At 41.9% G+C, this 13063-nt stretch overlaps 2 protein-coding genes across 2 annotated transcripts; one reads left to right on the top strand and one right to left on the bottom strand.

Moving 5' to 3' along the window:
* Positions 1-1347: 1347 nt before the first annotated feature.
* LOC103706093 (serine/threonine-protein kinase D6PKL2) lies at positions 1348-4601 on the top strand. The gene is made up of 2 exons (XM_008790096.4): positions 1348-2061; positions 3360-4601. Exons 1-2 carry the CDS (start codon positions 1532-1534, stop codon positions 4186-4188), a joined length of 1359 nt encoding a protein of 452 aa, XP_008788318.2. The 5' UTR covers positions 1348-1531; the 3' UTR covers positions 4189-4601.
* Positions 4602-7504: 2903 nt separating this feature from the next.
* Positions 7505-11047, bottom strand: LOC103706089 (60S acidic ribosomal protein P2B-like). The gene is made up of 4 exons (XM_026804478.1): positions 10941-11047; positions 9422-9510; positions 8343-8569; positions 7505-7770 (listed from the first exon to the last, which is right to left on the bottom strand). The coding sequence occupies exons 2-4, from the start codon at positions 9507-9509 to the stop codon at positions 7744-7746; spliced, it is 342 nt and encodes a 113-aa protein (XP_026660279.1). The 5' UTR covers position 9510; positions 10941-11047; the 3' UTR covers positions 7505-7743.
* Between the last annotated feature and the right edge of the window lie 2016 nt (positions 11048-13063).

Raw genomic sequence — 13063 nt, 5'->3', positions numbered from 1 at the left:
AACATATCTTACTCCAGTCCATGTTGTTTGGAAAACACCGTTAATAATAAGACTGCAAAATAATTTGAATGTTGGGATGGATTCAAAGATATACCAAGCTCACTAAAAATCAAAAGATATACAAAAAGTTGGATTGTGATATCCTAAATAAAACTTCATATTTTGATGGGTACCAGCATATACACATTCCTGTTCGAAGTATATTGCTTTAATACATATCTTTGGAGGCCAAAGAAATTATATTTCAGACAAAATAAATTTCTTTCCTCCGCGTGGTTAATTGGAAACATTCATTTGCTATCTAAAACCGTCACATAAAATAAAAATATGTTTTTTTGATAGAATAGTCAACTGGATGTCGAAATTTTGTGCATCCAAATTAGTTTGTGCTCCATGCGTGGTGCAATCATGTAAAATGATGAAAATATTAATATTTTTGAACAAAGAAGCAGTAGGCTTATTTATTAACTCAAATAAATTTTAATATTTAAGAATTAAAGTTACACGTGCATCTCACATGACATGCCATAGATTTTTAGTTATGATAAAATCCAAGGCCAACCATTGCGGTATAATTAAATTTTATTATAAAGAAATTTGAATAAAACTGTTTTTGCAAAACCTTGCATCAATAGGTTGTTTCAATCCAATGTCGTTGCCGGATCCCAGCTCTAAGCCAGCCTGCCCCAAGCATTAATTGCACCCGGGAAGAACCCCGGGCTCCTGGCTTTTTTTTTCTTTTTTTTTTTTATTTTTTTTTTTAACACCGCCAGCTGACACATAACTGATGTTGCCCAAAAATAAGAAAGTAAAATAGACTGCAAGAAAGATAGAACAGAAGCCTGGTTCATCTAGATAAAATTATTTGAATGATGAGTCGAATAAGAGGCTACCCAATCTATTACACGGTTAGTTTTTCTGTAAGCGTAAAAGACCTGATGAAAGATGCATTCAATAGCTTCGTTAACCTCACCATACGTTGCCGCTTGCCCATTATCCGCCGACTAATACGCTAAGATATCATATTGAACTACCGACTTGAACCCTCAAAGCAACGAGCTCTTATTAAGCGAATCTCGAACTTGAACTACGAAGTCCTTGAACTTGAACTTGTTCTCTTATTTAGCGTTCACTTGATCAGTTGATCGGATGGATCCATGAGTCGCGTTACGATGCTCCTCCGGGAACACCATGTACGGCAGCGCTGCTCGCTGTACCCCGATAGGGAGTAAAAGCCAAGCGGAACCGTCCATCCGGACTGACGAAATCTTACGGCACCTCCTATCTCGAATCGTGGAGCTGCATAAGGAAACCTGTGGGTCTAACAAAATCCGAACCCGAGCCGGAATCTCCGGTTCCATGGGTCCCTGGCTCGCGTCGCAGAGGGGCAGTCCCGCATCCAGGGCCCGCCACCTGGCCCGACCGCTGCTTACCGGCCCAAAACCCCTATCCTCCACTCCTTCAAAATCCCCTGCTCCTGCCTCTCCTCTCCCCCCATTTCCCCCCTCTCTCTCCCTTCCCAATCGCCGCCATGCCGGACGATCTCGCCGACGACCTACAGAGCATGAGCTTCGGCTCGTCGGACCGCTCCGCCTCCGAGACTGTCTCCACCACCTCCACCGGCTCCGGCTCCTCCTCCTCCTCCGGTCCCATCAAGCCCCACTCCGCCGGCGATCCCTGCTTCGACGCTGTCCGGCGTCTCAGATCCGATGGCGGCGGCGGGACGCTCGCGCTCTCCGATCTGAGATTCGTGCAGCGGCTCGGAAGCGGGGACATCGGGAGCGTGTACCTGGCGGAGCTCAAGTGCGGCGGGCGCGAAGGATGCGTGGTGGCCGCGAAGGTGATGGACAAGAAGGAGCTGGAGGGGCGGCATAAGGAGGGGCGGGCGAGGACGGAGAGAGATATCTTGGAGATCTTGGACCATCCTTTCCTGCCGAACCTGTACGCGATCGCGGAGAACGAGCGGTGGTCGTGCCTCCTTACTGAGTTCTGCCCCGGCGGCGATCTCCACGTCCTCCGGCAGCGGCAGCCCCGGAAGCGGTTCGACGAGTCCGCCGTCAGGTCAGTGGCGCAAGTTAGCAAGAAAAAGTATCATATATCCCTGGCTAATAATAGCATTGCTCAAATTTTTAGGTAAAACTAAAATACCATGTTTTCTCTATTTGTCAAATATCTCTTTCTCTTTTTTTTTAAAAAAAAATTATCTGGATCAGTGCCCCGGATTCCTGCAGCATGGGGATTCGAGAATCCGACCTTTGAAGGAAAAAAAAAAAGCGAAGTTAGTGGAATTAAGAAACTAATGTTTTGAACTAGTTGTTTGTTACGTCTAAGTTACGTATTTTATGCACCGCAAACGAAATTAAATCGCAGTTACCGTTTACCTGAAAACGAAAAGAAAATTAATATTATTAGCCCGAGGTAAGAGAGAATTGCAGGATTTTATGTCGACGCGTCGCGAATTTAACCATTTAACGGGATGAAGTCATGGGCTTAACCTCATTTTTTGAAGTGTTACAGACTTTCGTCGTCGATGACATCGTCGGCAACTGGGTTCTACCAGCTTCAGTCTCCTGAGTTGGGCCCACATCCCTCGAATGGATCCAAGTTTAGGTTTTGGAATCCTAGAGTCCTAGACTAGGGTAGCCAGTGCGGATGTGATTTGATGCATCAAGCAAATATTAGCTCGACCTGGCAGTCGAGGAATGATGACATGGTGCCCTCCTCATAAGCAGTCCATTTCCCCATGACAACTCACCTACCCAGTGTATCAAACTCCTACTTAGGACATAGTACCGAGCAGACACTGGAGTGGCTGTTGTTAGCAAAACTTTTCTTCATGCCCAAATCCTTCCAAAATTTTTCTCCTCCTCCTAATATTCGCTCCCTTGACTTCAAGACCAATTTTTTTCCGAGTGAGTGTGACTTAGTCACGCTACATGTATGCGACTCTTACCGGAAATCCAACGAGTTAGAATCCTACACACAATAATATTAGTGTCGAAGTGCCAAGCCGGCTCCACATATGACAGAGTCTACAGGTCCATAATGCCCTCACTTTTTATTTGCATAGCTGAATAGCCGGTAGTTTTGATCTGAATTAGCGTGGCCTGGGGGATGTGCTTTAACTAAGAGACGCCTCACGTGGATTCTCTCGTAAAGAGAAGAACACTGTTCCATAATTAATTCATCACGCGTCCTCCAAACTCCAATAATGCAATTCTTTATGCAGTCCTCCTACTATTTTATTATTCCTTTTAAATGCAAAGTTAGGTACATTTGACTTCTAGCATTGTTAGTAGAGGGATGGCTGCGGGTGGCGATTATCTTATCGATTGTGGAATTTTTACGTCGCTGTCCAGATTTTACGCGTCGGAGGTGGTGGTGGCCCTCGAGTACATCCACATGCTGGGCATCGTCTACCGCGATCTCAAGCCCGAGAACGTCCTCGTCCGATCCGACGGCCACATCATGCTTACCGACTTCGACCTCTCCCTCAAGTGCGACGGTCCCACCTCCACCACCGCCCACCTCATCTCCGACCACAACCCCCGCCCCGCCCCGCCCTCCTCCGCCGTCTCCGCCTCCGCCCCCGACCACCACCACCACCCCGCCGCCTCCTGCATCCTCCCCAGCTGCATCGTGCCCGCCGTCTCCTGCTTCCACCCCAAGCGCCGCCACCGCTGGAAGCTTGGCCGCCGCGGCAACGCCAGCGGTCTCGAGTTCGTCGCCGAGCCCGTGGAACTCCGCTCCTTATCCTTCGTCGGCACCCACGAGTACCTCGCCCCGGAGATCGTCTCCGGCGAGGGCCACGGCAGCACCGTCGACTGGTGGACCCTCGGTGTCTTCATCTTCGAGCTCCTCCACGGCGTCACGCCCTTCAAAGGCTCCGACAACGAGCTAACGCTCGCCAACATCGTCGCCCGGGCGCTCGAGTTCCCGAAAGAACCCTCGGTGTCGGCGTCGGCGAAGGACCTTATCGCCGGGTTACTAGTCAAAGACCCGGCTAGGCGGATGGGGTCCACGATGGGCGCGACGGCGATCAAACGGCACCCGTTCTTTAACGGCGTCAACTGGGCGTTACTTAGGTGCGCGGTCCCGCCCTATGTCCCGTCGCCCTTCAGTATCAGTGGTAGCAGCCGGGACGTGTCGGACGACAGCAGTCCCGGCACGCCGGTGGAGTACTATTAGATCGTGTCGGGTGGAGCCAATTTTACTTTTGTTTGGTCCGAGAGAAAGGGACCGTGTAGCCTGGAACGGAGACGTGACCGGCTTCCAGACTGGGCTACAAGCTCAGTATATTTTGTGTCACATATTTGGAGATAAAAGAAGAAAAAAAAAAAAAAAAGAAGAAGCACGTGTACGGCGGGGATGCGACGGGATGGCTGGGGAAAGGGGGCGAGGAGACACGATGAGAGCAACCGCGATGACGCCCAGTGTTTGGTGTTGTTGGCTTGCGACGGGTGCGTCGATGGAACGTGGCGTGGGGCACGGTCTTTCTTTGACAGCATCTCTCATGGATTCATGCATGAGAGCTCCTCGTCAAATTTGATATATATATACTTTTATTAATATTTAATATTCTAATTGATGTCTTTCTTTTTTTTTGAATGCACGGGTGCGTGGGTAAGTATAAAAATCGGCAATGAATGCATCCGCTGAATGAGGGTTAATGGGGGGGGGGGCTTTATTCTTTATCTCTGTCGAGTGGGCGGTGGTGGCGGTGGCGATCGTGGTGGCGTGAGAGGGGGGTGGATGGTGACATGTCGGACGCAATGATTGTGTTGTTTGCGGGGTGGTGATAGTTGGGTGCTTTTGGGTGGAGAATGCTGCCAGTATAATACTGTTGGGATAAACTCTGCGAGATTCCCGGAAACTGGTGGCAGGATGAGGGGCAACAACATCGATGGCAGCTGGGGGCTTGAGCTGTCTGTTGTCCCCTCTCCATCTCTGGGCCGATTTCCTCTTCCGAATAAAGTAATTACAGATGGGTATCAGAAACTTTGTCTTAGGGATGCGCTTATGGGTTAACTCGGCCACGCTTGGTCGTGCCTATGTCTAACTAAATGTAGTTTTACAATATAACTCACGAGATGCAGAACACAACTAACACAAGAATTGGATGTAGTTTTACTTTAGTCCAAAGTGTACTATAAATCCCTACTTACCTACCTACCTACATACGTATCAAGAAAACCTACAATCTATTAAATATGCCCTTTTAGAGGTTGCACCAGGATTTTCCCCTTGAATTATCTCTTCCTTCTAGTCAAAGGCTCTTCTATAGAATAATAGGCATTTATCATCGTTCTTATATGCGTTGCACATGCACCAGGTTGCACTTCTTGTGAGCACTTTGCGAACAAAAAAAACCGAGACGTTGTTAGGAGTCTGATAACTGAAGGTTGTAGATGTAGGGTGACCTTGCAAAGTTTGCCCATTAGGATGCGACTCAAGGTTATTTTGCAGTAGATCGATTTGCAGTTGAAATAGCCATGGGACAAGCTGCAGCCGCTTGAGTAGGTATCTTAATTAAAAACCTTTCCTCCTCCTCCCCCCCCCCCCCCCCTCCCTCTCGAATCTCTCTTTGCTACCTCCTTGTCTCAAACTTCAAAGTAAAAGATTTCTTCTCCCCTTCCTCTCTCCTTCCTTATTCTACTCCCTAATTCCTCCTTGCCGCCACCCTCAATGCCACAGCTGGCCCCCATCAACTGTAGGAGGTCCATGGCTACCTCCTCCACCTTCAAGTTAACCATGCTATCCTCCTCCTCCACTCCGCTCCTCTCATTCACCTACCCAACCCTCCTCAAGGCCTACACCTCCGCTCCCTCTCCATCAATGATTTTGATGTCGACGTCTTCATCCAAAAAAAAATCCTCACTTTTATATACTTCGAGTCGCAAGATGTTTGACGAAATGTCTATAAGAGATCATTTTCTCTCACAAACTTTCCTCCAAACAGAAGAAATGAGTTTTCATGCAAGGCAACTACTACCACTTAACTTGCAACAAGAGGATCCTACCACTACTTAGAATCCCAATAAGATCCTACGGTGAAGGAGCACTTCAGGTGCATGATTTCTGAAGGTGAAATTGCGGCGACGAGTTTGGATCCCCTACCCTATGGGCTCGTTTGGTTCGCAGGAAAAGAAGGGGGGAAAGTATGGTCAACGGAAAAGTAATGAAATGCCTCTTGTTTGGTTGGAGTTTTCAAAGGAGAGAGATGGGAAAGTTGTATTCCCATGGGAATATGATTCCCACATTTCATGGGAAAGTCTTTCCCATGAGAAACATGGGAAAGTTACTTTCCCATGAGGTGGGAATCACTCCTTTTTTATTTTTTTCCAAAAAGACCCTTCAGCATTAAAGAAGCATTAAAGAGGCATTAAAGACCTAATTTTTATTAAGGGCATAATAGGAATTATATATAACTTTCCTAGGAAAGTGGATGGTCAACCAAACATAAGTACTTTGGAAATTTGTCACTTTCCCATGGTTAACCAAACATGCCAAAAGTACTTTCCTAGGTATCCTCTTCCTAGGAATCTGATTCCCAGGAATCATATTCCTAGGAGGGAAAATACTTTCCGCGAACCAAACGAGCCCTATATGTTTCTATTTTGTGCTTTTGTTTCTCTGCAAACTAGCGAAATGCTGCCCGTATACATCAATGTTGAAGATATACATATATAATGTCAATAAATCTATAATGCCCGAAGTGCTAAAAATTTTACAAATAATTTAAAAATAAAAAAAAAATCATCATAGCTGTTGTTCAATCTAGCTCATTTTCTTCTTGGAATTTTCGAAACAAAAATAGAAAACAAAAAGTAATACCAAATAAGCACTAAGCTCCGGTCAGAAGTTCTTGATGACTGATCAGGTAAGTGGTCCAATTACCACCTGACTGATGTAAGATGCTTGCTCATTACTTTTACCTTGTTCAATTATTCATGAATTTTAGCTTTTCTTATGGACACTTAGCCTGGAAGGTTTTTGATCCGTATTTATTCTTATTTTGGCTTGGAAACTTTTTATTTTCTTTGGTTTAATTTAGGTTTGTAGGCAACTGAGTGATGTTCTTTTGATGAAATAAGCAACCGAATCATAGATGATAAGCGGTTTTAAATCGTTCAAGTCTGATCAAATTCCTCCATTTTGTGTATGAGCGTAAGCCAGTGCTCGCACAGAGCGAGGAATATTTCAGAAAATTAAAGAAACATCGGCGCACATCAACATATCAAAAGTGAGCCATACGAAAAAAATAATCTGAGGGAAAATCAAAAGAAAAAATATTTGGAAACATCAACGTATCAAAAGGTTGATTAGAGCGAAAATGGAATGAAACACCTGGAAATATCAATATATTGAAATGGAGATATATAAAGGGACTAAAACTGTTTAGAGCAAAATTGAAGAGAACACCTGGAAATATCAAGACATTAAAAGGTTCGATGAGTTGAGAGCACCAAGCAGAAGATACCAATGCCAAGGCAAGCACAAGAACTGGATACTAAAACCATGAAACAAATTAGGATGATGTTCAAAATTGATTCATAAACTAATGCACCCAAACAGAATACATGCGAGAGCATGCTGACCAAGACCTATTTGAGACTTGCTACAATACACGAAATATAGAGGCATGACGCCTTGCCGTTCCAGACAAAAGATTCAGTCTGTAATAAAAATCCTAGTATCTTGCAGATCAACCTCTACTTAGTGTTCCAAAAAGACTAATACCACTCAGTCAAACAAACTAAAGCCCATATCCTGCACGAAGTCAAACAAAAATGAGATCAATCAGCTGATCAGTGTTTCAGCACTGAATAATAGTGAAACAAACATGAGTCATAGATAAGTTATACATGCATATGAGAACAAATAATGCTAGACTATGAACAAAAGCATGCAATGTCTTAAATGTGACTGTAAATCTGCAAGAAGTTTTATAAGAGGCAATCGTCTAACCTAGAAAAATATTATGAATCAATTTCTATAGGAACATCAAATGAAGTATGGAAATGGAATTATTTGTTCCAAATGAGAATCATATAAACAACATGTGGATTCTCTGGATGTGCTAGCGAAGGGCCAGACAGGTGCAGGAATCATTTCTAGTCAGGTGGCAGGTTCTGTACTGCTTAGTAACAGAGTCTTAAACAAAAGTTCAGGCAGGTAAAACTGGGCAAAGTCAGGCAAGCTTGGTTGATCATGTAACTTTCAAGCGCACCAATGGGCGGCAGCAAAACTCAATCCAAAGACATTGAATTATGATTAAAGAGCTGATGAATTGGATACATGATTTGTAAAAGAAACTTATAAGCTGTTATAACAAGTCATACCTCATCTGATTCTTCTTTCTCTTCCACCTTCTCTTCTTTCTTTGGCTCATCTGCTGCAGGAGCTGCAGCACCACCACCTCCAGCAGGTGCTGCAACTGCAATGGCACCACCACCGGAGGGCACTGATGCGACCTTCTCCCTCCCAGAAGCAATAAGTTCAGTTATGTCTTTACCTTTGACTTCAGACAAGAGGAGCTCGATTTTGTCATCATCGGCTTCAGCCCCCACTGGTAAAGAACAGGGGAAAGTTTACAGTACTTGACAAGTTTAACGCATCAATCTCTAAAAACATAAATATTTACTATCCTAGACTAATGCTCTTTGAGGAGAATAGGTAAACTGAAAGCACCATTTAGTCCAAGTCTCCAAGTTAAAACTTTGAAAATTCTGTGATGATAGACTGATCATCTTTCTCTTCCACACCCCCCCCCCCCCCCCCCCAACAACCAGAAAAAAAAAAGAAGGATGTTGCTGAAAAGGAAACAGTTATTCAAAGAGATTGTAAGGTGCCCAGACTAACTGCAAAGAAATTCCTTCCAAACTTGGTTCATTTAGCATGGATCATTATGTGATAACTTTCATTTACAAACTTAAGAAAACCACCAATACTTTTGCATCTCTATCTTCAGAAAATCTCATGAGATAGGATTTATAATACACTATTCGCTGTGATAAATCTAACATTTCAGCCATCTCATGTTTCTAATTGAAGCTTTGTAACCAAACAAAAAACATGACAGCAGTTTAAACTTATCCACTAATGCATTACCAGTAAAGGCAGGCATGCAGTTACTGAACATGACGTCGAACATTCATTTATTAATATGTTTATCAATATAATGTAAGGAATAACAAACCAATCGCATATCTGACTTCAAAAAAAAAAAAATCTTTCTATCCTACAATTCAACTAAGGAAACCTATTATCATTCTTCAACAGCTAAGGGTATTAAAGATTATAAAGCACACGGCAGTTTCTACGATATAGTGGTTGAGCAATCTAGCTATTTCTCTGACAACATGGAAAACTGATGGACCATAACTTGCACACAAAATAGGGAAAGAGAAATGAAATTAACCTGATCCTAGGATATCCTTCAGATCATCAGCAGTTGGGCAAGTGTTTCCACCAAGAACAGCAAGTAAATAGGCAGCAACAACCTTCATCCTGAGAAATATGAGACATCGAGATGTTATAAGGATCCCACTTTAAAAAACGCTCCAGTGTAAAACAAGAGAAAACACGTGAGATGCACCCGATACACAAGTTATACTAAACAGAAAAGAGGCATAATGATCAAAATCTCAACAGAATCCTGAACTCGAATTACATGCTTGAAGAGATATCAAAAAACCCTGGTGAGAAATTAAATTATTTCAACATTAAAAAAATGAAGCAGAATATAAACAAGGAACGGTGAACCAGGAAAAAAGGATGAGTAAGAGAAAAATTGCTGCAGTCGAAGCATAGATGACTCAAAACAGAATACTGTATCTTGTTTAGTTTCTCGGTCCTTTCATTGAACAATGTCAGTTTTTTAAAATTTTGTCCATTTCTCCTATTTGAAACTCACCCTTTGGATTTTGGTTAGTGATGCAGCCCCTTTAGTGCTAGGGCTGCAAATAAAATAGATTTATGCTAAAAATAGGTCTTAGATCTGGAAAGATCTGAATTTTCTTCTTTTTTATGACAATATAAAAGAGAAGAAAGGAAAGCAAAAGTAGAGAAAAAGAAAAAGAATAAGGGTTTGGAAAAAGAGGCATAGATATCATACATAATTCATTGTGCCTCATGGACCCATATCTGTAGGCACTCAATCAACCCTAAAACAACCTTTCCTGATCATAAAAAGACTCTCAACTTGCCTATAATGGACCTACGACTCTACACTACGTTATTTGGACTCATAGTCAGTGTACTCCAGTATAAAATTTTTCTAATTTAATAATTTCTTAATTCCTCAGGTTCCCATGTCACAATTTTTCCAAATCACAATTCTAATGACTTCGAAACTTTTCTAATATGACATTGACATGAAGTAGGACTTTTAGATGATACCTCCACATATAATAGAAACTCAAAACCAATCAAAAATTAGAAAATCATAAGAAAATAAGCAATACTTGACCTTCTCCCCAAGACGCGATAAAACTAGCAAATTAAATAAATCTAATTTAGACATCAACTACATCAGTTAGGTTCAAGTATGAGCAAAATCTGAACCCAGCTAAAATTTTTGATACCACCTACCCAACATCAATTTTTTATTCAAGCTCCATTGTTATAGTTGGATAATTAAAAATGCTTGGAACTGCACGAAATTATGATTGCCGGGAGAGACACTGTTCACATATGTTTGACAGATTCATAGGGAGAGGAAAAAATCGAGAGAACAGGAAAAAAAGGGATAATTGTAATTCAGCAAAATATTTACAAGAAATCATCGTTATTCATTCGTTCATGGGAGAAAATTATGAGACATAACATGAAAGAAAGTGAGGAAAAAGCTACAGCCATAGCTAAAACAAGAAGTAATAGCAGTGAAAGGAAACGAACAGAGAAGAAATACCAGAGATAGAGAGAGATAGAAGGCTTACCTGCGAGGTGGATTTGGGTGGAGACCCAGCCGCCGACGAGGCTCTTGGAAACAAGGTTCTTCTAGGGTTTTCGCAAGCAGAGACCGAGCCTTGGCATATATAGCTTCCTAGTTCTACCGCTGATTGCATCTTAACCGTCTGTGGCCGATCGAGTGGCTGATCAGCTATGAACGTTATAACCTGAAATTGATCCCGAGTTCATAAAGTCGTCAACGGTCCACCGACTTCTAAAAGCCGCTCCAAATTTTTGTAATTACACCCTCTTACTGGTACTATTATTTGCTTGAGGAGTAGAATGAATAGGACACCACAGCATCTAAAAGTTGGAGCGCATTTATCAAGTGATCATGGCCGCCCGTGCTTCCTCTGTCATGAATCGGATGTCATCTCTACCATACATTGTCGATGGAACGACTGACAAATGATAAATCTAAATATTTTCTTTACAAATAAGCCCAGTATAATTTAGAAGTCACCTGGAATCAATAAGTTGGCAACGGATTTTACGGTTCAGCCCGAATTCCGGATACACATAACACTTGGCAAATACTTGCCGAATCTATGACGCCGTTGGTCATCATTTTCATTTATTTTCTATATTTCTAAAATATAATATTTTAGAATATATTTCTATTTTTTAAAATTTTAAAATATAAAGACATTTAATATAGCCATTGTTTTTTAAAAATAAATATGTTAATAGTGGTGGTGTATATAGTAATTGCACCAGAGGTAGCAAAGATAATAGCAATCTTTAGTGGTAAGCCTATGGAGTGTTGGTGGTATGGTCGAGGTGATAACTATGATTGTGGCAGTATCGACGAGGATAGTAATAGTAGGCAATATGGCAGAGGTGACAACAATTATAGTGGTGGTGCAATAATAGCGATGAAGGCAGCAATGATGTGGCAGAAATGCATTGGTGGCGATGGCAAGAAAAATCTCTATCTTATTTTAGAAAACATTGAAAGTAAAAATTTCTTCTTTTTTTTTAAGAGAAAGAATGGTGGGGACAATGGATGACTTTAAAAAAAATCAAAAAAAACAATGACACCGAAAAGAATTTTTTTGATAAATTTGTTGCTTAAAATAGAAAATAAGAAATAAGAGTGATGCCAAACAAATTTTATATTATCGTAAAAGCTTCAAAGAATAATTTATCAAGATATTACAAGTTTACCCGATCTACTTTAACTAAAAGAGCAGAAGAAGCCGGGCGCGGCGAGTGCGGGGGGGGGGGGGGGGGGGGGGGGGGAGGGGAGACGGGCGTGAGGGGAGGAGGGAAGCAAGGATGATAACGTCATTTCATATTTTTATTTTATTTTTAATTAATAAAAATATGTTTTTTTAACACCGTTAGAACAAGCGTTATGTTAGGGATATTTGTATAATAACAGAGTTTTACGAGGGTATACATGCAAACATCAATTTTCAAAGGGTATTCATGCCAAATCTGATATTTAGAAGGGTATTTATGCAAAAAACCCTTTAGTTTGGGTGAACTTGTAATATCTTGATAAATTAAACAAAAGGAGCAGAGATGTATTCTTGTGCAAAGATTTGCATTTCGGTTTAATAATTCCAGCCATTAAACACCAACCAAGATGAATAGGTAGGAGCAGAAATAATAGCATTAATTATACCAACCTACTTGTATTAGAGAAAAAAAAAATCTATATCCAACATAATCTTCACTGTTTTTTTTTTTTTTTTGCCTCACTCTCTCTCTCTTCCCCTCTAGGAGTTATCGTAGCTAGGAGCACTTAAGATTGCACTGGTGGGACTTTTATCCTTAGAATGTGTACCATTTAAAAGAATCCTAGCTAGCAGGAAAATTGCAGAGCTCCTTTAATCAGGTACCATTATTGTTCAATTCCAAGTTAACGACAAAGATTAAAAGCTGGCTTAATCACGAACTACACAAATATCATAATTATGAGGTGCTGGGTGACCCATGACTTGAAAGACTTGCAATTGACCTTCAGTCAGAACAGATGACCCATGACTTACCAAGACAAATTTCATATCACACTATTTTTTATCTATATGACTGTTGGATGGAGCTTGGCGTCTCCCAGCTCCGCTCTCACGAGGACAAAAAAAATCCCAGACCTTCTTCCAAA

Source organism: Phoenix dactylifera, chromosome 14 (genome assembly GCF_009389715.1).
Source record: "Phoenix dactylifera cultivar Barhee BC4 chromosome 14, palm_55x_up_171113_PBpolish2nd_filt_p, whole genome shotgun sequence".
NCBI classification, from domain to species: Eukaryota; Viridiplantae; Streptophyta; class Magnoliopsida; order Arecales; family Arecaceae; genus Phoenix; species Phoenix dactylifera.
The sequence above is the reverse complement of the archived record's forward strand: the minus strand, read 5'-3'. Positions and strand labels throughout refer to the sequence as shown.

Excerpts from the sequence above, each read along its gene's own strand:
- LOC103706093 (XM_008790096.4), top strand. The coding sequence starts at position 1,532 with ATGCCGGACGATCTCGCCGACGACCTACAGAGCATGAGCTTCGGCTCG. Across the intron at positions 2,062-3,359 it reads TTCGACGAGTCCGCCGTCAG|ATTTTACGCGTCGGAGGTGG; the intron begins GTCAGTGGCGCA and ends GTCGCTGTCCAG.
- LOC103706089 (XM_026804478.1), bottom strand. The coding sequence starts at position 9,509 with ATGAAGGTTGTTGCTGCCTATTTACTTGCTGTTCTTGGTGGAAACACT. Across the intron at positions 8,570-9,421 it reads GAAGGATATCCTAGGATCAG|TGGGGGCTGAAGCCGATGAT; the intron begins GTTAATTTCATT and ends GTTCTTTACCAG. Across the intron at positions 7,771-8,342 it reads AGAAAGAAGAATCAGATGAG|GATATGGGCTTTAGTTTGTT; the intron begins GTATGACTTGTT and ends GACTTCGTGCAG.